General features: G+C 40.5%; 1 protein-coding gene across 1 annotated transcript in view; it reads right to left on the bottom strand.

Annotated features, from left to right (window-relative positions):
- Positions 1–1,985: 1,985 nt before the first annotated feature.
- Positions 1,986–22,962, bottom strand: part of zc3h13 (zinc finger CCCH-type containing 13) — a 97,718-nt gene continuing 76,741 nt past the window's right edge. Inside the window, exons 17-20 of the mRNA XM_060833358.1 lie at positions 20,712–20,861; positions 13,382–13,582; positions 7,935–8,098; positions 1,986–2,525 (exon numbers count right to left, since the gene is read on the bottom strand). Of these exons, the coding sequence (XP_060689341.1) occupies positions 2,355–2,525; positions 7,935–8,098; positions 13,382–13,582; positions 20,712–20,861 (686 nt within the window). The 3' untranslated portion in view covers positions 1,986–2,354. The remainder of the gene's footprint in view (positions 2,526–7,934; positions 8,099–13,381; positions 13,583–20,711; positions 20,862–22,962) is intronic.

Consider the following 22,962-nt stretch of genomic DNA (forward strand, 5'->3'; position numbering starts at 1 on the left):
TCTCTCTTTACCTGACAGCAATGAAGTTAGTTGATTCCTCTACTAAATAACATCTCATTATGAGGACAGCCACAAGTCATTGTCTGTGGTTTGGAATTCAACATCCAAGAATCAGAATCAGCATTGTTTACATCTTCAGACTGGTAATGGGATCACTTAATTCACACCATCAGACCCTCCTATCTCAAGGACATTACCTGAATGCTTGCAACTTGTACAGTTGCATGATATTCTAAGCAGCACTTGTTAAAGCTCTACCTGAATTCCCTGAGCATGCAATCAGGTATGATACTTACTCATTATTTTAACTCTGATTAGGCTGCTGTCCCAATAAAGTTGCTTTGATCATTGACAGTGGCCAAATGAGCAGCCAATTATTTTCTTTGATGGGAAAATCACGAGGTGGGGGTATTTTGAAAATGTTACTGTAATCTATGTGCTAATCTTGACCGTATGCGAGAAATCCAGAACTACGACCACATCATGACAGTAGAGAACAGGTGAACTAGCTTTTCTTTCAATAGTAGTGCCCACAAACAGATCCAGAACTTTATAATCAACTAAGTTGCGTACTTTCAAGAATCTATCCTTTGTTGTGGTTCTGCTCGCCGAGCTGGAAGTTTTTGCTGCAAACGTTTCGTTTCCTGGCTAGGGAACATCATCAGTGCTGTTGGAGCCTCGTGTGAAGCGCTGCTTTGATGTTTCTTCCGGTATTTATATTGGTTTATATAATTTTATAAATTTATATTTATATAACCAATATAAATACCGGAAGAAACATCAAAGCAGCGCTTCACACGAGGCTCCAACAGCACTGATGATGTTCCCTAGCCAGGGAACGAAACGTTTGCAGCAAAAACTTCCAGCTCGGCGAGCAGAACCACAACAACGGATACCCGAGCTACAAATCTTCAATCAGATTTTAGAATCTATCCTTGTTTAACTGTTTCACCTGAAGGTAACCATACATGCAGAAACTTGTTCACTGGTGTTAAATATAGACCATCACATACATCATAATTAATTCAGAATGGTGAATATCAAACTGAGACCAGATTTTCAGGCTAAACCAACTAATATATTTATTTAAAATTAAATAAGAATGTTAAGCCAAAAAGTTCATAAAAAATTCAAACAGTGCATTGTATAAATATAGATATGAAAAATGTCTGCTAATTACGTTTTGCACGTAAGTTTGAAGAAATGTAATAGTCTTACAAGTTTGGCAAGGTAAGATCATTTTTTTTGAACCACAGAGGCAAATTCAATAGGTTTTGTCTTCCCGTGCTATATCCATATTGCTGTAACGCATTGCGTCAAATCGAGTCCTCCAATATTAGAGTTAAGTGAGTCTTCTGTGCATTTGGTTACCAGAAAATGCAGGAGGGTTGCACAGTTTCACAGACCTGTGTTAATCTCTTAATTAGTCCGAGGTCAGGTTTTCAAATGACGACAGTTTATTTCGGTTTTGTATCATTCGATGACTCTATGGTCTTGGCAATGAAAATAGCATTGTGCATGAAAACATTCAAATACATTTGTGCATGTGTGGAACTCAACAAAAGAGAACAGGAGAAACGGAATTTTACCTATGGGCCTTCACCAGAGCACAACTACCCATTTGAAGAGGTCTTTTAGCTGTAACATAACCAGACATACACAAAGGTCACACAATTGCTCTGTTTAGATTGAAGGAAATCTTGGCTGCTAACATCAATTTATCTTAAGAAATTTAAAATCAGTCAACGAAGCTGTTCTATAATCAAATACATTATCTGGCTCTTTAATTAAAAATTAAATGAAGTGAACATTATTCATTCATTAGTTGGTAAGATTTCCTTCTTTCAAGGTTGTAAATACTCCTGGACGAGAAGAAGCAGTTGACTGTGCCTTGGAATACTTAGTATAAAGATTTGACACACAAAAGCATTCACCTTTCTGAACATTACTGAAGCCGAAAAATCAATGATCATTACACACAATGGTAAGATACTAAATTGTGATTGGATTTAATTCCTACGAATCACCTCCTTTTGAATACGCCTTTAAACAAAAAAAACACATTTAAACAAAAAAAAAGCACAAAGTTGACAAGGTTTTATTAAAGACTTCAAAACTGTACTGCAAAAATGAAACATTCACTTGTCCAGTACATAGAACAGTATCTGACAAGGCGATCAGAACTTCTAAAACAAATACTCTTGAAAGCTAGAACTTTAAAGTCTGACCAATACAGTCCTGAGTCAGGCTTGTCAATAAGCACACAGTATCCTTCCAATTGTTCAGGTATGGGGTCCAATTCTTTATATACAGATTCATCAAAATCAAACTCAATCCATGATGCGGCTAAAACTTTATGTAACACAAACTTCTTGTTTAACCTTTGGTCGAGAAATCTTGGTCTCATCACTTTTTTCCTGTCCAGAACCACGACATAGTGCCTTGCGTTTGAACAACCGAAGGCTTGATCTCAGAAGGTCATTATCCACGACTGGTTGATTTGCGTACATCTGCTTTATTATACCCTGAGAAGTAAACACCAATACAAATATAATAATAAATGCAAAACCAACAAAACAAATGCCTCAACATCAATGCATTATATGTTCCAGCGAGGTACAAATGTCAAAAAGGCTTCTTTCTCATAAATCTCTCAAACAGCCCACTCAACATCAGACTTTGAACAAATGAGAAGCTGGTTTCTAGTTTGAACACGGGCACATAAGAGCAAAGAGCAAGAGTGGACAATTCAAGGTCTCGAATCTACTCTGCTATTCAATAGGAGTATGATCTCATCTTGGCCTCAACTCCTGTCTGTTTCCAATACTCCTTCAAACTATTACTAATAAATTCACTGCCTATCTTATCCTTAAATTTATTCAGGGTTCCAATATCCACTGCACTCTGGGCAGTCAATTCCAGAGATTCACGACCCTTTGAGAGAAATAATTCCTCCTTATTTATGTTTTAAATCTGCTACCCTTTCACCTAAAATTATGACCTCCCATTCTCGATTGCCCCACGTCTACTTTGTCAATCCAATTTAGCATCTTATATACTTGAAATAGATCTCATTTCATCCTAAGCTCAAGTGAATATCAGCCTAAATGGCTCAATCTCAGGATCTCTCGGAAGCTATATTGAAAAGGAGGGGGCACGGGACAACACACCATGAGATGAAAAGAAACTAAATTGATGCTAAAGGTTTCATAGAGGCAGAGAGCAATATGCATATGTCAAGCCAAATTAGATGAGACTGCTCTGTGGAGTGAGAGCATGGGGGTTGGGAGGACGAGAGGGAGTGAGAGAGGGAGAGGGGGAAGTGTGAGAGAGGGGGAGTGTGAGACAGAGAGAGATCACAGAATGTTATAACAGGTGGCTATTCGGTCCATTGTGTATTCACTGGCTCTCCAAATGAACAATATGACTTAGTGCCATTTTCCTACCTTTTTTCCTAATCCCCTGCACATTATTTAAATAGAAACAATCATCTAAACTCCCTTCTGAACATGTCAATTCAACCTGCCTTCCACGCAGTGCAACTCAGACCCAAATCACTCAGGTGAAAAAGATTTTTTCTCATTTGCTTGTTGTGCAGATCACTTTAAATCACTCTCATTCTCAATCTTTTAATGACCAGCAATAGTTCCTCCATTTCTACCTTTAGTTATTCCCTCATGATTTTGAAACCTGCGAATCGATTTTCTCTGAACCTTCTCTCCCAAGGAGAACAGTCCCAATTCCACAATGTATCCTCCCAAGTGAAGTTTCTGATCTCCAGAGCCACTCTCCTGAATCTCTCTCGCATTCACGTCCTTCCAAAAGTCCGGCACTCAGAACTGTATGCAATACTCGCGATTAATTCTCACAAGTGCCTTGTACCTCCTTACACTTGCACTCTATGCTCCTACTAATACAGCCCAGGATACTGTATGACAATAGATGATAGGTGCAGGAGTAGGCCATTCTGCCCTTCGATCCTGCACCACCATTCATTATGATCATGGCTGATCATCCTTAATCAGTATCTGTTCCTGCCTTATCTCCATAACCCTAGATTCCACTAGCCTCGAGAGCTCTATCCAACTCTTAAATGAATCCAGGGACTGGGTCTCCACTGCCCTCTGGGGCAGAGCATTCCACACAGCCACCACTCTCTGGGTGAAGAAGTTTCTCCTCATCTCTGTCCTAAATGGTCTACCCCATACGTTTAAGCTGTTCGGCACTCACCCATTAGTGGAAACAGGTTTCCTGCCTCCAGAGTGTCCAATCCTTTAATAATCTTATATGTCTCACTCAGATCCCCTCTCAGTCTTCTAAACTCAAGGTATACAAGCCCAGTCGCTCCAGTCTTTCAGTGTAAGGTAATCCCGCCATTACAGGAATTGACCTTGTGAACCTATACTGCACTCCCTCAATAGCCAGAATGTCTTTCCTCAAATTTGGAGACCAGAACTGCACACAGTACTCCAGGTGTGGTCTCACCAGGGCCCTGTACAGCTGCAGAAGAACCTCTTTGCTTCTATACTCAATCCATCTTGTTATGAAGGCCAGCATGCCATTAGCCGTCTTCACTACCTGCTGTACCTGCATGCTTACCTTCATTGACTGGTGTACAAGAACACCCAGATCTCTGTACTGTCTCTTTACCGAAATTGATTCCGTTTAGATAGTAATCTGCCTTCCTGTTCTTGCCACCAAAGTGGATAACCATACATTTATCCACATTAAACTGCATTTGCCATACATCTGACCACTCACCTAACTTGTCCAGGTCACCCTGTAATCTCCTAGCATCCTCATCACATTTCACCCTGCCACCCAGCTTAGTATCATCAGCAAATTTGCTAATGTTATTACTAATACCATCTTCTATATCATTAATATATATTGTAAAAAGCTGCAGTCCCAGTACTGATCCCTGCGGTACCCCACTGGTCACTGCCTGCCATTCCGAAATAGAGCCGTTTATCACTACTCTTTGTTTCCTGTCAGCCAACCAACTTTCAATCCAAGTTAGTACTTTGCCCCCAATACCATGCGCCCTAATTTTGCTCACTAACCTCCTATATGGTACTTTATCAAAAGCTTTCTGAAAGTCCAGGTACACTACATCTACTGGATCTCCCTCGTCCATCTTTATTAACGTCTCACTCTACATCCAATAATCTGTGCAAGTATACACCCCAGAGAGGAGAACAAAAACCTGATCAAAGGGAATGGAAGTGAAGAGACAGGGGTTCTGAAGATGAATTTCAAGTATGGGGCCTAAACAGCTGACATTTTCTTCCAAAGATAGCGCTGTTTGCTTGGAATTTAGGGGAGAGGGGTTCCAACTTCCTGTATATGTTAATTCCTCCAGAGACCAAAAACAAATGAACCTCTAGCATCAGTAATAGTGCATTGAAGCAAAATAGGGAGGAAATTTGCAACAACAATATACTAAACAAAAGACAGCATTACATTGTGCTTTTAACATACTAATACAAACAAACTGTACATCAGAGTAGGAGTGAGCCGGCGAAGGCTTGATGAAAAATAGATATTGAATGAATTTTTTTTTTGAAAAGGAGAAAAACAGGACAGACAACAAAAAGAAAAAAAGCCAACAGGGAAATTGCACTTCAGAAAGAAAAACTTAAACATTAGAGAGTTAATCGTGCCTTAATAGAGATGTACTGGAGGCCAGAATCTGATATTAAAGAGTGAGTGTGAGAAAGCCTGGAGAAGATTGCAGAGGTAAAACAGAGCAAGATCAAAGATTTGAAAACGAAAACATGGATTAGGGCAAAGAACCAGGCCAGCCAACAAGGACATATATTTATAGAGAAATGAGAGTTACAGTGGGAATGGATACGAAGAGATCAATTGTAAGTGGGAGTTTATGAAAGGCAGATAAAGGAAGGAATGCAAAAACAAAATTAAAGTTGAGCTGAAAATTGTGGTTTCAAAGTAATAGGGGTAGCCATTGTTGTAAGGAAAGAAGCAAACAAGTAGGTTTGGGTGCCATCAATACACCCAAAGGGAGTGACACAATGAAGGAGGGGCATGGAAATGTGAAAAAGGAGGGGACATGGCTAAAGGAAGTTAATGGTAGAAATGCTTTGAATTATCAAAGGAGTTGAGAAAATAAACAGTAAAACATTCTTTTAAAATACTGGTCCATAATTGGGTAGGAGAAAGTGAGGACTGCAGATGCTGGAGATCAGAGCTGAAAATGTGTTGCTGGAAAAGCGCAGCAGGTCAGGCAGGATCCAAGGAACAGGAGAATCGACGTTTTGGGCATGAGCCTGAAGAAGGGCTCATGCCCGAAACGTCAATTCTCCTGCTCCTTGGATGCTGCCTGACCTGCTGCGCTTTTCCAGCAACACATTTTCAGCCGTAATTGGGTAACAAACATTTTAAATTTAACATTAGTTGATGGGGGTCAGTTATCTCAATTGGTTAGCGTGGCTCAGAATATCAACAACAATATGGAGTCAATTCCTGCTGCAGCTGGGTAAGACTTGGCACCAACGTAGCCTCGCTGTTCCTGACAGTAGAAGGCAATGACAAACCATTCCTGACAAAAACAGTCAAGAAATTGGCTCAAAATGAGATTTCGGCAGAGAGTCAGCCAAAGACCTCCCACAGGACATAGCACGTATAAAGGACTGAACAGCTAAATAGGTAAAGAGGGAGATTATGGTTTTAGTGTGCACACAACAGGTTATTTGATATGGAATGCTTCAGCTCATGTTGGCTACTGAAGTAAACTGAAGTAAATAAGATCCGGGAAAATGGAATTTCAGCAATTCCATTTCAGAATTTTCAGAAAAAGGTAGCCCCGGTAACGGATTATGCAGTGGCACAAGAGTGGGCCAAAAGAATTTTCAACACAACAGGAAATCAATGATTTCTAGAAGCTACAAATGAAAGTTAGTGAAAAGCTTGAAATTACCTCAGGAATAATGTCATACTGCAAGTAATGATATACGCTTGGTATACTATCCAAGGTTAATTGCTGGAAGAAAAATAATGGCTGTTTTCAAGACACATGGACTTCTATTATGGAAGCACTATGAGCTGCAACTAGGTGAGTAACAAGCATGGTGCATATATTATCTTACTTTCTTACCAGACATTTAAATAAACTCACTTCAACATCATCACTGGATGGCACTAAGTAGGCAGAACCTGGGAATGATTCTTCTACTTTTGGGGCTTTCAACGACTACAGATTGCGGCTACCCAAGCTGAGCCGACTAATTTGTCGCAGGATCAAACAATTAGGATACTTTTAGATAGGGGTCCACCCTGCTTGCAGTTCTCTGCTCTGACCAAGTCAAGATCAACCAGTTGAACACAGGAATCTTGCCAGCTCTTTACGACTCTGTAAAGTGTGTTGACCATACACGTAATCTTCACTGCAAGTTTCCAATAAAATTACTGACTTGTTTAATCTCCATTTAATACCATACTTTTAGAAATTCACTATAAGGTACGCTGTCATTAGTTTCAAAAGTAATGGCTCATTCCAGATTCTGAGCTATGATGTTATATTGAACAAAAAGCTTACCTGCTTCAAAATTAATTAGACCTAAGTTACATCTTAAAAAATGACTTGCATATTCAAAGCAGAGATGAGGAGTAATTTCTTATCTCAGAGTTGGGAATCTGTGGAACCCTTCGCCACTGAAGGCTGTCGAGATTGGGTCATTAAGCATATTCAAGGTTTGAGATAATCAAATTTTTTAACCAGTAAGGGAATCAAGGGTTACAGAGGAAAGGCAAGATAGCGAAGTTAAGGATTATCAGATCAGCCAGACTTGATGGGCTGAATGGCCTACTTCTGCTCCTACTAAGTAACACAGATGTAAATCAGAGATAGACATAAAATTCCACTCTAGATACTAATCCAGTTAGTGATAAAACAAAAGTGGAAAGATACTTACTCTTTCATTTCTTAATAGCTGTTTGCGAATGGCAAGATCCCTCCGAGAACAAAGTGCTTTACAGCAGGGTCCCAGGTTACTAAGCAAACTCGCTCTCTCCTCTTTTCTCTGTATAGCAGCCATGTTGAGAGCTCCAAGCTCATGTTCAAAAAGGTTTTCTGCATCTTTAAGAAAATTGTAAGAATGGCAAATAAGGACAACGTTTACATTAAGGATACAAAAAGCACATATTCACACTTAGACAAGAAAAAGATTGAAAAAGATTAATAATCGAAATGCTTAAAATTACAAGAGCAGACACAAAGTGGTCGAGCATGTGGTGCTGGAAAAGCACAGCCGGTCAGGCAGCATCCGAGGACCAGGAGAATCAACGTATCAGGCATAAGCCCTTCCTGACGAAGGGCTTACGTCCAAAACATTGATTCTCCTGCTCCTCGGATGCTACCTGACCAGCACCACATGCTTGACTCTGATCTCCAGTATCTGCAGTCTCACTTTCTCTACACAGAAAGTGGCATCAATTATGAGGACTAGAGGCTGTCAAAATAGCCAGGATATCAAATGGAGACAATAGTGAGAATACGGACCCCAAGGAGTAGTTAAACAGTAGACACAAGAATCAAACACGAAGAACAGGAGAATGGAGGATGCACTAATTTGTTAGATTCCCTCCAGTATGGAAACAGGCCCTTCGGCCCAACATCGACCCTCCGAAGAGTAACCCACCCAGACCCACTCCCCTCTGACTAATGCACTAACACTACGGGCAATTTAGCATGGCCAATTCACCTAACCTGCACATCTTCGGACCATGGGAGGAAACCAGAGCACCCGGAGGAAATCCACACAGACACGGGGAGAATGTGCAAACTCCACACAGGCAGTCACCAGAGGCTGGAATCGAACCTAGGACCCTGATGCTGAGGCAGCAGTCCTAACCACTGAGCCACCGTGCCGCAATTGCTGCATTCCATATTCTCAGGTCTTTTAAGGTTGCCATGGGCACAGTTTTACTGTGTCCTTATTTGGATATTGTACTTCTTTATATGTGCAGTGTGACTGAAAAAACACACCTTCAAAAGATACTCTGATAATCTTACACTGTGCGTCCAGGATTTAAACTTATACCCACCATACATGTTTCTGAAATTATGAGTATGGCATAAAATAATACCAATCTCACAGATAAGTAACAAGTTATTTTTGTCAGTTGTTTGCTATTTAGTTTCATTATGAAATCCAATGTTTCTGGAGTCATCTCACATACTCACGGGGTTATAATTCATAGGGTATGGAAACAGACCCTTTGGCCCAATTAGTCCATGCAAATCATGTTCCCAAACTGAAGTAGTCTGACCTGTCTGCAATTGGCCCACATCCCTCCAAACTTTTCCTACTCAAGAACTTATCCAAATGTCTTTTAAACATTGTAACTGTATCTGCATCCACCATTTTATCTGACAGTTCATTCCACACACAAACCACTGTGTGTAAAAATGTTGCCCTTCATACCTTTTTAAATCTTTCTCCTCTCACCTTAAAAATATGCCACCTTGTATTGAACTCTCCACCCTTAGGGAAGAGACCTTGTCATTCACCTTATCTCTGCCCTTCATAATTTTATAAACCTCATTAAGGTCACCCCTCAATCTTCTTATGCTCCATTGCAAGAAGTCCCAGCCTTTCCAGTCTATTTTTATATCTCAAACCCTCCATTTCCAGAACTAGAGCTAATCTTTATATATTCTTATAAGCTTTTATTTATGGAAGGACAAATTACGAATAGATAACTCCAAAGGCAGCCATTACAGTTCAGTCAGTTTATGACACACGTCCAGGCAGGTAGGTGATGTTGAACCCTGATCTTCTGAGCCAGAGACAGGGACTATCCACTGTGGTACAAGACCCTTATTCCATTTTATACAGGAATTCAAAGGTTATGACCAACTCCAGTCCATAACATTAAATACTACTAATGTTCAATTATTAACAAAGAAGTTAGAAATAAACTAAAATACATAAGCAGAGTATAACAGTGGTACTTTTTTTTATACATTACATTCAGTTCATTCAGACCTCCTCTTCCAGTCTATTTTAGCAACTGAAAGGTCATTTGATTTGAAATTAGATTGTGAACCTGCCCAGAAACCAATCCACTCACCTTGAAGTGTTGTAATCAATACTGCAGACTTGAGCTCATTTATCAAGAAAGCATTCATTGCGTCGCATTGCATTTTTAACACAGCGATCATTTACTGGCATTATTTCAATCAAACACAATGATTTCAGAATTCCTTATAAGGTAGACACTGCAGGCAATCAAAAATCTAACCATATTACTTTTCACCACTTCAACGTTTGAAATATCAGCTTAGAAGGGTCGAAGTTATACTTGAGTAAAAAGTGAGGTCTGCAGATGTTGGAGATCAGAGCTGAAAATGTGTTGCTGGTTAAAGCGCAGCAGGTCAGGCAGCATCCAAGGAACAGGAAATTCGACGTTTCGGGCCAGAGCCCTTCCTGATGAAGGGCTTATGCCCGAAACGTCGAATTTCCTCTTCCTTGGATGCTGCCTGACCTGCTGCGCTTTAACCAGCAACACATTTTCAGCTCTAAGTTATACTTGGAAAATTATTCATCCTTCACGTATCATGGGTAATCTGCCTAGTTTGAAGTTTGGGGCAGAAAGAAATATTCAGGATGCTCACAAAAGCATCACTGAGGCACTGCATACAGTCCCATATAATATACTGCACCATTATACCCAGATTGTTCCATCCTGAAGTGAATCTAAAACTAATCATCATTTAGCCTTCAATTGTATGCATGTGTTTTTTTGAGAATGTGAATCTTTGGGATTCTCAGTCTCTGAGGATTGCAGCTGCTGTGTTGACGAATATACTTAAGACAGAAATGGACAGATAATTGGTCATTCAGGGAATCAAAGATACGGGCAACAGGTGGAGCTTGGGTTAAGGCTGATGTTCATATGGAAAGAAAAAGCAGGCCCGAAGGTCACATGATCTACTCCTGCTTCCACCTCAGACAAAAATCTATGAAACTCCATCTATTTGGGAGGAAGAAAATCAGATAACCTAAACTGTAGAAATATTCAAGAAAATACGCAACATATAGTTTTCTACAAGGTTTTGGATGTCAAGTAATTTTCTCAGAATGGAGCGTCAATCAAACAATATATGTAATATTGGTCTCCCACTAACCAGACAACACGATTCACCCGATGGTATTACAGCACATTAAAAGTGATAACTGTGGCGACAATAGACAATAGGCACAGGAGTAGGCCATTCTGCCCTTCGAGCCTGCACCACTATTCAATATGATCATGGCTGATCATCCTTAATTGTTATCCTGTTCCTGCCTTATCTCCATAACCCTTGATTCCACTATCCTTGAGAGCTCTATCCAACTCTTTCTTAAATGAATCCAGAGGCTGGGCCTCTATGGCCCTCTGGGGCAGAGCATTCCACACAGCCACCACTCTCTGGGTGAAGTAGTTTCTCCTCATCTCTGTCCTAAAATGGTCTACCCCGTATTTTTAAGCTGTGTCCTCTGGTTTGGCACTGAGCCATTAGTGGAAACATGTTTCCTGCCTCCAGAGTGTCCAATCCTTTAATAATTTTGTATGTCTCAATTAGATCCCCTCTCAGTCTTCTAAACTCAAAGGCATACAAGCCAGTTGCTCCAGTCTTTCAGCGTAAGGTAGTAACGCCATTCCAGGAATTGACCTCGTGAACCTACTAATGCAAAGATTAGAACAAACAGTCTTACTGCAAATACAACCCAAACTCTGGGTCAGATATGTGGACGACACCTTTGTAATTATTAAAAACACAGAAATAGAGAACACACACCGGATCATCAACGTCACACTCACAGGAATCCGATTCACTAGAGAGGAAGAAAAGGACAACCAACTCCCATTTCTAGACCTGATGATACAGAGAACACCTCCTAACGGAGAATTCACCACAAAGGTATACAGGAAAGCCACACACACAGACCAAGTCCTGAACTACGAAAGCAACCACCCCAACACACACAAAAGAAGTTGCATCAAGACACTATTAAAAAGGGCCACAACACACTGCAGTACACCAGAACTGCAAAAAGAGGAAGAAGAACACCTACACAATGTATTCACCAAAAACAGATACCCCCTCAATTTCATCAAGAGATGCCTAAGGGAAAGACAATGGAACGAGGACATGCCGCAACCCAAAGGACTAGCCACACTACCATACATCAGGAGCATTTCCGAACTGACAGCCAGACTGCTGCGACCACTAGGACTCATAACAGCACACAAACCAACAGCCACTCTCAGACAACAACTCACCAGAACGAAGGAGCCGATACCCAGCATGAGTAAAACCAATGTAGTGTACAAAATACCATGCAAGGACTGCACAAAACATTACATAGGACAAACAGGAAGACAGCTAATGATCTGCATCCATGAACACCAACTAGCCACGAAATGACACAACCAGCTATCCTTAGTAGCCACACACACAGATTGATAAGCAACATGAATTCGACTGGGACAACACTACTACTATAGGACAAGCCAAACAGAGAACAGCCAGGGAATTCCTAGAGGCATGGCACTCATCCACAGATTCAATTAATAAGCTCATCGACCTGGACCCAATATACCGGCCACTGCAGCGGATAGCTGGAACTGACAACCGGAAGCGGCAGATTCAAACCACTACAAATGTCAAAGGAAAGATCACAGAAGCGCTTCACAGGAGGCTCCCAAGCACTGAGGATGTCACCTAGACAGGGAATGAAACGTCTGCAACACAAATTCCCAGCTCGGCGAACAGAACCGCAACAACGAGCGCCCGAGCTACAAATCTTCTCACAATCTTCTGCCATTTCTTTGTTCCCCGTAATACATTCCCCTGTTTCTGTCTTCAAGGGCCCAATTTTGGTCTTAACCATTTTTTTTTTGCCTTTCACATACCTAAAAAAGCTTTTACTATCCTCCTTTATATTTTTGGCCAGTTTACCTTCGTGCCTCATTTCTTCTCTGCGTATTTCCTTCTTAGTAATCCTCTGCTGTTCTTTAAAAGCTTCCCAGTCCTCCGTTTTCCCACTTACCTTTGCTATGTTATACTTTTTCTCTTTTAACTTTAAATGTTTCTTAACTTCCCTCGTCAGCCACGGCCAACCATGCCTCTGCCTAGGATCTTCCTTCCTTTTTGGAATGAACTGATCCTGCATCTTCTGCATTATACACAGAAATATCTGCCATTGTTCCTCCACTATCATCCCTGCTAAGGTATTGCATTATTGAATTTTGGCCAGCTCCTCCCTCATAGCTCCATAGTTCCCTCTAATCAACTGAAATATTGTCACTTCCAATTGTACCCTCTCCCTCTCAAATTGCAGACTGAGGCTTATTTTATTATTATCGATACCTTTGGTGTTGTTCATGGCAGCCCGACAAGTTTCATTGACCTTGGCGAACAATTCTGCACCAGCCAAACGCTTGGATATTCCAGCTCGTAACAGGATTGCTCCGGGCGTGAACTTTAACAGAGCAGCTCCGGGCTCCCTCTGCTCTTTAGGCTGTTGGGGCAACAGACTCGACCAATCGACATCAATCACATCCATAGGATCTACAAGATAAGCTTTTGTCTTCAGTTTACTGTGTAAAACACATTTCTGAATCAAATGACAAGTTAATAACACATGTATATTCTGAAAAGCATGCAAGTAGCAAATAAAGATTCTCACTCAACAGACATTTCAAGTTTTGGCATAAGGTTTTTGGATTCATCTGTTCATACAAATACAGAACCCTTAGCACCTCGAGGATTCTCAATTTGTTCATGTAGCTTATTTGCCTATATTGTACATTTGCCTATTAGTAAAAACACAGCTATACTGGTGTGTACTTAAAATACTGGAATTTGCTCTAGAGAACGAGAACTATACACATTCACAAAACAACAATTACTCCTTACAACAGAAGGTTATTCCAAAAATTTATTTTACTGTTAATTATATATTTTCTTTTCCGTTAGTGATGTATGATTACTACTACACGTCCTCTTGGATAGTGAGAGACATGTGAAGGAAATCAAACATGACTTCAGGAAGAAAAAGTAATGTCCTACAAAATTAATTGTGCTATTTGAAATGGATGGATGAGGAAGTCAGGTTGAGATGGTCTCCTTTGAATTTTAACAGTACTATGAAAGAGGCTTCTCTCTAAGCTTCAGTCTCTGGCATTTATGGAAATACATGAACTATGATCTAGGCTGTGTGATTTAAATACATTTTTGATATTTGGAATGAATTAGTGACATGAGATATTTTGTGTGTCTGAAAGTTTCAAGAATTATCTTTCAAATATTCATATAGCTATGGCGATTTATTTTAAAAGTGTCTGACAGCTAGCGTTCAGAACTATTAGTTTTTTTTATTTCCATTAGGTATGGGTTGACAATAAATGGTAAACAATTGTGCATGAGGGTCTGTTAGAAATTTCTGGATTTGGTTTTCTTTTCAATTTTAGGGAAAAGTCGCATAATTTTGAGACCATTTCCAGTTGTAGTTTCAGTTTTGCAGCAGTTCTGAAGTCGCCCTGTGGTGAAGGCATATGTATAAAGTGGTACTTCTGAGTAAGGAGAAGACAGTGAGGTTTGTTAACACTAGATTTTCTTAGGGTAAGGAATTAGTTATAGCTTCAAACCAAAAATGTTTGCACAAAACCTTGAAGAGGCTATTTGAAGCTGAGTACATTTAAACTAATGCGTTTGATTGCTCCAGGAAGCAGCTCTCGAATTTCCAGACTGGGAATTGAGGTCATAATTAACTTAAACCGCATTGTAATGCGACAAGAATATTTTTCTCTGGTGTAACCATGTACAAAGGGTTGTTTTTGGAGCTGGAAAACAGCACTTTAAGATTAATGTAGTTATTCTTTTATCATGCTTTAAAAAGAATTATATACGTTTGTGATACAAGTAAACAGACTGATTTCATTCTTTTGTCTTTATTTTCTTAAAACTTTTGTTTTATTGTTAAAAATCAATCTGCAATATCATATTGCTTATACTTCAGACCACGTTTTAGAAACAAATAAAGCAAAATAAGCCGGATTTCGATCTGAAAGTTGACTTGTCCAGTAAAAACTTCACCAAGGATCATAATAACTGCAAAAGCTCGTTATGAATACATTTGAGTCTGTGTGGAGATTGTTAGCAACTTGAAGAAATCATGTCGGGATTGTTGTGCTTGGCTAATTCAGTGATAGTGAGACTTTGGAAAACGTGCAGAAGGGGACCACAGGATTAATTGCTAATTTAAAGCATCTTGGTTGTCATGATGGGCTAAAGAATTGGAACTTTTACAATTTGAGAGAAACAAAGTCTTGTCTGGTTTGGGGGTGGGGTGGGTGGGGGGGATGTCTTCTGGTTAACGCTTATAGGATGGTGTATTACAGCTGACAGTTTGTTTTGATTACAAATGTTAGGGAGGATCAGAGTCACAATTTTAAGGTGTAAATGGAAGATCTAGATTAAAATAAAGAACTGGAAGATGCAGATGACTGGTTGAAGACAGTATTGCATGTGGTTTTGGTTGGGGAAGATGTCAGCTGTTACAAAAGAGGAGTCAAGGTCAAAGTGATTTGACCTCATGGGCTAGAAAGGACCTTCCCAAATCTCCCCATCCTACTGCGGTCTGAGTTTTTATCTGATTTCTTACTGCTGCTAGGAGATCATATTATTCTGGGTGGGGTAAGCGTGTACATATGTTGTGTTGCACAGGCATTGAGATTGTATGGGGCTGAAGTGACTAGAGAGTCTTTGTTGGTTTATTATTTGTATGTTGAAAGTGTATTGCTGGAAAAGTGCAGCAGGTCAGGCAGCATCCAAGGAACAGGAAATTCGACGTTTCGGGCATAAGCCCTTCATCAGGAATGCTTATGCCCGAAACGTCGAATTTCCTGTTCCTTGGATGCTGCCTGACCTGCTGCGCTTTTCCAGCAACACACTTTCAGTTCTGATCTCCAGCATCTGCAGACCTCACTTTCTCCTTTATTATTTGTATGTATGTTTTTGGTAATCCAAAATCACAACACTGAAACAAGAGCTGCAGGGGAGTGAACGTATGGCAAATTCTGAACTGATCTAAACAATATTTGAGTAAAATATGGGGGTTACCTTACATGACAGCTTTATGAATATTTTTCATTCCAGCATTGCTCAGTGCAGCCCAAAAATAGCAGTGTAATGGATTAAATGATTATTAATGATCATACAAGACCTCTTTCTTGCTGGGTAATATCAATGGGTACATTTACTCATTTAGCAACCAAATAGATTTGCATCTTTATGAAATGACAAATGAACAGATAGAAAAGGGAGGCCGAATGCAAAAATAAAACAGCTTTCGTAGCTCACATGCAACTTTGATTCATTGAGAAATTAAACTACAAGGTTCATTGATACGTTAAGATGGTTTTCTTTATTTAACATCTATAATTCCACCTGCACTGGTAATTTTACAAGAAACTTATCTTTCAGCTAAATTACTGAATATTTATGAGGAATAGCTGAATTGACGCACACCTCCACAAAACTGCCCAGGGCCCCAGCTTAGCTAGGTCAATTGCAGCACCAAAATCAGTACCCCTGAAATCAGCTAACACAACGTAATAGTGTAGGAAAGCATAGGTTAACCACTTGGCACAGATGCTCGATTATGCAGAACTTGAATATTACTGAGAAAAGAGACATGCTTCAAAGCTGTTCATCACACACAGAAAAGGTTTAACTGGAATAGGCAGGTTATCTTGAGGAAGGTTTGAACAGACAAGACTTGTGTCCACTAGTATTTATAAGAGTAAAATGTGATTTGATTGAAACAAGGCATCTTGATAGGATGGATGTGGAGAGGATGTTTCCACTTGTAGGAGAATCAAAAACTAAGGATCACTTGTTTAAATCAGAAATTAGGTGAATGTCTTTTCTCCCAAGAATCATCAGTCTATGGAATTCTCTGATCCTGAAAGCTACCAAAGCTGGGTCGTGAGCCCTGGGAGCTCTCATCCTTCAACTGCAGTGGAAGCAGAATCCTTTCATACTTTAAAGGCAGAGGTGGACAGATTCTTGTTAATGCACTTGGCATGAGGAGTATAAAATTAAAATCTTCAACAGCATCCCTCTTCTACCCAGCAATATCTTGTTTATAAGAGCATTGTTGGATATGTAGCACAGAGCACTCTCGGAATATACTGCCTTGATTTAGTACAATGTATTGAATATTTATGCAAACTGAGCAGTAATAACCAAATATAGAAGTGAATATTTTATATCTGTCTTGTGGGAACTTATTTTGCGTAATAAAGGGTAGCAGAGTTTCAAATTAGATCATAATTGTTCGGGTAGCAAGGATAACATGATAGCATCTTTGAATCATCAACCTTCCAATTACACAGTTATGAAACATTTTAAAAGTTTTATCACTTAAAAAAAAAACCCGAGTAGCAGTCTGCACAGGCTGCATACATGTTTTCCGAATGTCATTCTATTTTTAAGAATGTAGACTTCTATTAACTTAATGTCAATATTTAATACACTATTGGGCTACTTTATTTTTAGTGTCCAACTGAATGTGGTCACATTGATAAATTCAATACTCAATACCAATTAGTAATTGAACCTCAGGTTCACAGGTCCCTCCTGATTTATGGGATATTATGCTTCATTTTTACCCAGATGGCTACCAAGAGCTGCCTGAGTTAGGTGCCTAACTTCTACATAAAATTGATCAACAGTATCACAAAGAAATACATAGATGGAACTCTGTTATATTTCAAGCTGAAACAGCATTGGAGCCCTGACATATCAAAAGACTTGCTCTAGAACACAGATTCTTCACAAAAAATGTTCATCAGTTCATGTAGCTATCCTGCAGTTAACATTGAGAGTACCACTGCATATAGACACAGTGAGCATGTATTTAGAAGTGGCCTGCCACTAGGTAAAGAATAACCTGATTGAAGAATTTCAATATCCCATGGAAGCAGACACATTCTCCAGTGTTCCATTACAGAGTGGGTGTGCGCACTTGTGTGTGTGTGTGTATGTGGGTGGGGTGGAGGGTGGGGGAAGGTTGGTTTGGTGCATACGCTAGGGCACAGAATGATCAATAAAAGATATACTTTGTTTAAACTATGTAGTGACAGAGACATTCCTGCACCATAACTTGCTGGAGTACAGAAACAACACACTTATAATTAATTTTGATTTCTGGTCGAAGAAACAAATGAAGTTGTAGGAATGAAATTCAGTTGAATACAAAAAGCCTTGGATTTAGGAGACAGAAAAATTAAACTCAATGTTGGAAAATTAACCCACCTAAATTTTACCTTGCCAAGGATCATGCATTTTATCACCTATTGGAAGGGTGCAATTCTATTGAGAATGTCATAGAATGTGTGGCAAGCTGTGGTATTGCTCACTCTCAGTGATTAAATTAAACATTTTGAGTATCCCAATGGATAGACACTGTACTTTACTAAAGACCTATGATAAAAGTGACTGCATCTAATATCCTGGGCGGGGGGTTTACTGGAACTCTTCGGGAGGGTTTAAACTAATTTGGCAAGGGGATGGGAACCGGAGCTACTGATCAGAAGATGGCATAGCTGGTGAACAGGCAGACAGTGTGCAGAGAGTCTATGAGGAGTGATAGACAGTTGATCGGTCAAAGTTGCAGTCAGTGTGATGGGTTGAAGTGTCTATTTTAACACTAGGATATCAGGAATAAGGGTGATAAACTTAGAGCATGGATCAGTACTTGGAGCTACGATGTTGTGGCCATTATGGAGATTTGGATATCCCAGCGGCAGGAATGGTTGTTGGATGTTCCGGGGTTTAGATGTTTCAAAAGGAATAGGGAGGAAGGTAAAAGAGGTGGGAGAGTGCCATTGCTAATCAATCAGAGGTAGTATAATAGCTGTAAAAAGGGAGGTCGTCAAAGAGGGTTTACCTACTGAATCAATATGGGTGGCAGCCAGAAACAGGAAAGGAGCAGTCGCTTAATTGGGAATTTTCTATGGACCCAACAGCAACACAGACATGGAGGAGCAGATAGGGAGGCAGATTTTCGAAAAGTGCAGAAGTAAAAGGGTTGTTATCATGGGCGACTTCAACTTTCCCAATGTTGATTGGAACCTCCTTTGTGCAAATAGGTTGGATGGAGCAGAGTTTGTCATGTGTGTCCAGGAAGGATCCCTAACTCAATATGTAGAGAGGCCAACTAGAGGGGAAGCCATATTGGATTTGGTGCTGGACAACAAACCAGGTCAGGTGTCAGATCTCTCGGTGGGAGAGCATTTTGGTGATAGTGATCACAACTCCCTGACATTTACTTATAGAGCAGTGAATGTGGTATATATGGATTTTTAGCAAGGCGTTTGATAAGGGTCCTCAAGGTAGGCTCATTCAGAAAGTAAGGAGGCATGGGATATAGATATTTGACTGTCTGGATACAGAATTGGCTAGCCTATAGAAGACAGAGAGTGGTAGCAGATGGAAGGTATTCAGCCTGGAACCTGAGACCAGTGGTGTACTGCAGGGATCTGTTCTGGGACCTCTGCTCTTTGTGATTTTTTACAAATGATTTGGATGAGGAAGTGAAAGGGTGGGTGAGTAAGTTTGCCAATGACAGGAAGGTTGGCAGAGTGGTGGATAGTGTGGAGGACTGTTGTAGTTTGCAATGAGACATTGACAGGATGCAGAGCTGGGCTGAGAAGGGGCAGATGGAGTTCAACCTGGAAAAGTGTGAAGTCATTCATTTTCGAAGGTCAAATTTGAATGCAGATTATAGGGTTAAAGGCAGGATTTTTGGCAGTGTGGAGGAACAGAGGGATCTTGGGGTTCACCTCCATATATCCCTCAAAGTTGTCACCCAAATTGAAAGGGTTGTTGTGTTGGCTTTCATTAGAAGGGGGATTGAGTTGAACAGCCACGAGGTTATGCTGCAGCTCGATAAAACCCTGGTTAGACCACACTTAGAATACTGTGTTCAGTTCTGGTTGTCTCATTACAGGAAGGATGTGGAAGTTTTAAAGAGGGTGCAGAGGAGATTTACCAGGATGCTGCCTGGACTGGAGGGCATGTCTTATGAAGAAAGGTTGACATAGCTAAGGTTTTTCTCATTGGAGTGAAGAAGGATGAGAGGTGGCTTGATAGAGGTGTACAAGGTGATGAGAGGCATAGATAGAGTGGACAGCCAGAGACTTCATCCCCAGGGCAGAAATGGCCATTATGAGGGGGCATAATTTTCAGGTGATTGGAGGAAGGTTTAGCGGAGGTGTCAGAGGTAGGTTCTTTACACAGAGTGGTGGGTGTGTGGAATGCACTGCCAGCGGTGGTAGTAGAGTCAGATACATTAGGGACATTTGAATGCTTTTGGATAGCAAAATGGATGATAGTAAAATGAAGGGTATGTAGGTTAGTTTGATTTTAGAGTAGGATAAAAGATCAGCACAGCATTGAGGGCCAAAGGGCCTGTACTGTGCTGTTCCACATTCTATTAATGCAATCTTAATTAGTATAGTAAATGGAGCACTTGAACACGGCCAGATGCACCATATAGAGAACATTCAATTTAGATTTTATAAACACATTATTTCTTAACCATTTACAAAAGATTAATCATTTTAAAATTAGACAATGGACAAACATATCCTACTGTACAAAAACACAGTGCAGCTTTTTAAAGGGGTACCTGATATTTTTTCTTCATCCTGGTTCTCTTCTCTTTTTTCTGCATCGTCTGCCAGTATTTCATCCAGTTCATCATCACTAATTGGCTCATATTCCTCACAAGACCCTGACACCGAGTACTGCGCATCATCGACTTTCCCATCTTGCTCACCTAAATGCAAAGAAAAATGCATGCTAGTGACTGAGTAATGAACGAACAGAAGAACCTCAGATACACACTCTTTTTACCCCGTTCTCAAAAGAATTTAAATACAACAGACAAGTTCAGCGGAATCCTTTACTTCTTAGGTACAATGTCATTAAAACTACTTATCTCAGATTGATAATCACAAAGTCCAATTGCTCACAGTGACTGCACGATCCAACAAACGTGTGTAACCAAGGCCTTCATATATGTGCCATGACCCCCCGACCCCCTCCTTTGTTACACTTCAGAAAGTGAACAGTAACACCCACTTTTTCCATCCATTTAAATTATTAGAAGCCAAAGAGCATCAATGGATCATTTCAACACTATTTATCTAGTTTGACAACCTACCGGTCTATACCTCAAAAGAGAAAGTGCACGTGAGTGTCTTTGAGCAGCCTCTGGAATCAGACTAAGATCTGCCTTTCGAGCTTGATTGCAACTTGAGTGCTGCTGTGAAGACAACACTAAGGCAACACCAAATGCGCTTTTTAAATAAAAAAATCTTGTACATGGGGTATGGGCATGGTAAGCTCTATCGTATTCATTATTCACCCTTGTGACGTTAAAAACGTGGTGGTAAGTTGCCTTCTTGAACAACATGGATCAGTGTGCACAGTTGTTAGGTAAGGAGCGCCGTGAAGTTGACCACAACAACGAAGGAGTAGCGGTCTATTTACAATTTAGTCTAATAGAAGACTTAGAGGGGAACATGCAGGTTGTGGTGTTCCCATGCAATTGCCATCCTTGTCCTTCCAGACAAAACAAACTGAGGGAAAGGGATAAAGAAACCTGGTGAGTTACCACAACACAAACTGTACATGTTAAGATGGGTAAGGCGCAAGTTATGTGGGCTGCTTTATTCTGAATGGCACTAAAAGGTAAAGGGTTGAGCTGTCAAATGAATTATACACTTCACACAAAACTTCAGCCTATTTCCATTACAATGCAAGAAACAAGTTCCCCTTTATTGTCTGATCATGACCTCATAACAACAGCACTTACAAGCTCCATAACATCCTTTCAACATCCCAAGCAAAGTATGCCAAACCCCTTGGAATGGCAACTTTGCATATGCAAAGGTACACAGACATAATCCAGCACAGTCACTGAAGCAAGCACAGATATGTGACCAAGGTTTTCAGATAACAGGAGAAATGGTAAGCATTTTAGAGATAGATTATCATCACCAGCACATGTTGTGACACACAGGAGAATCAAGTCAAGTTTCAAACCTGCTTGATAGCTGGTGGTTGGAGAAACTGCAGCCAGATACATGCATACCTACAGATCCCATGCTTAGGTCGAATCAGATGGCAATCCATTATCAAGAGTTGTTTGGCAGTATCACTACTGACCGAACTGGTCAAGTTCTAAAGGACTGGGTCTGTGACAGGTGGTGAAGGATCCAAGAAGATGGGAAAACAAACTTGACTTCATACTGCTGCAGATCCAGTTCACCATGATGGTATCAGTAAGAGAGACGACTGTGCAGTCCTTATGGAGATGAAATCTTGTCTTCATGTTGAGGAGACCATCTGTTGTACTGCGTGGAATAATCACTGTGATCACTGAGATAGACTTTGAACAGATCCACTAAGTCATGGGCGGCACGGTAGCACAGTGGTTAGCACTGCTGTCTCACAATGCCTGAGACCCAGGTTCAATTCCTGCCTCAGGCGACTGACTGTGTGGAGTTTGCACATTCTCCCCGTGTCTGTGTCGGTTTCCTCCAGGTGCTCAGGTTTCCTCCCACAATCCAAAGATGTGCGGATCAGGTGAATTGGCCATGCTAAATTGCCCGTAGTGTTAGGTAAGGGGTAAATGTAGAGGTATGGGTGGGTTGCGCTTCGGCGGGTCGGTGTGGACGTGTTGGGCCGAAGGGCCTGTTTCCACACTAAGTAATCTAATCTAATCTAAAAGACTGAGCAGTGCTGTAGACCAACAGCAGCAGGATTATTATGCAACCCAATCATGGCCCAGTGACTTCCCCACTTACATTATCAAGTCAAGCGATGAACCCCAGTTTAACAAAGAGTGCATGCCCGGAGCAGCAACAGACATA

Source organism: Hemiscyllium ocellatum, chromosome 12 (assembly GCF_020745735.1).
Source record: "Hemiscyllium ocellatum isolate sHemOce1 chromosome 12, sHemOce1.pat.X.cur, whole genome shotgun sequence".
NCBI lineage: Eukaryota > Metazoa > Chordata > Chondrichthyes > Orectolobiformes > Hemiscylliidae > Hemiscyllium > Hemiscyllium ocellatum.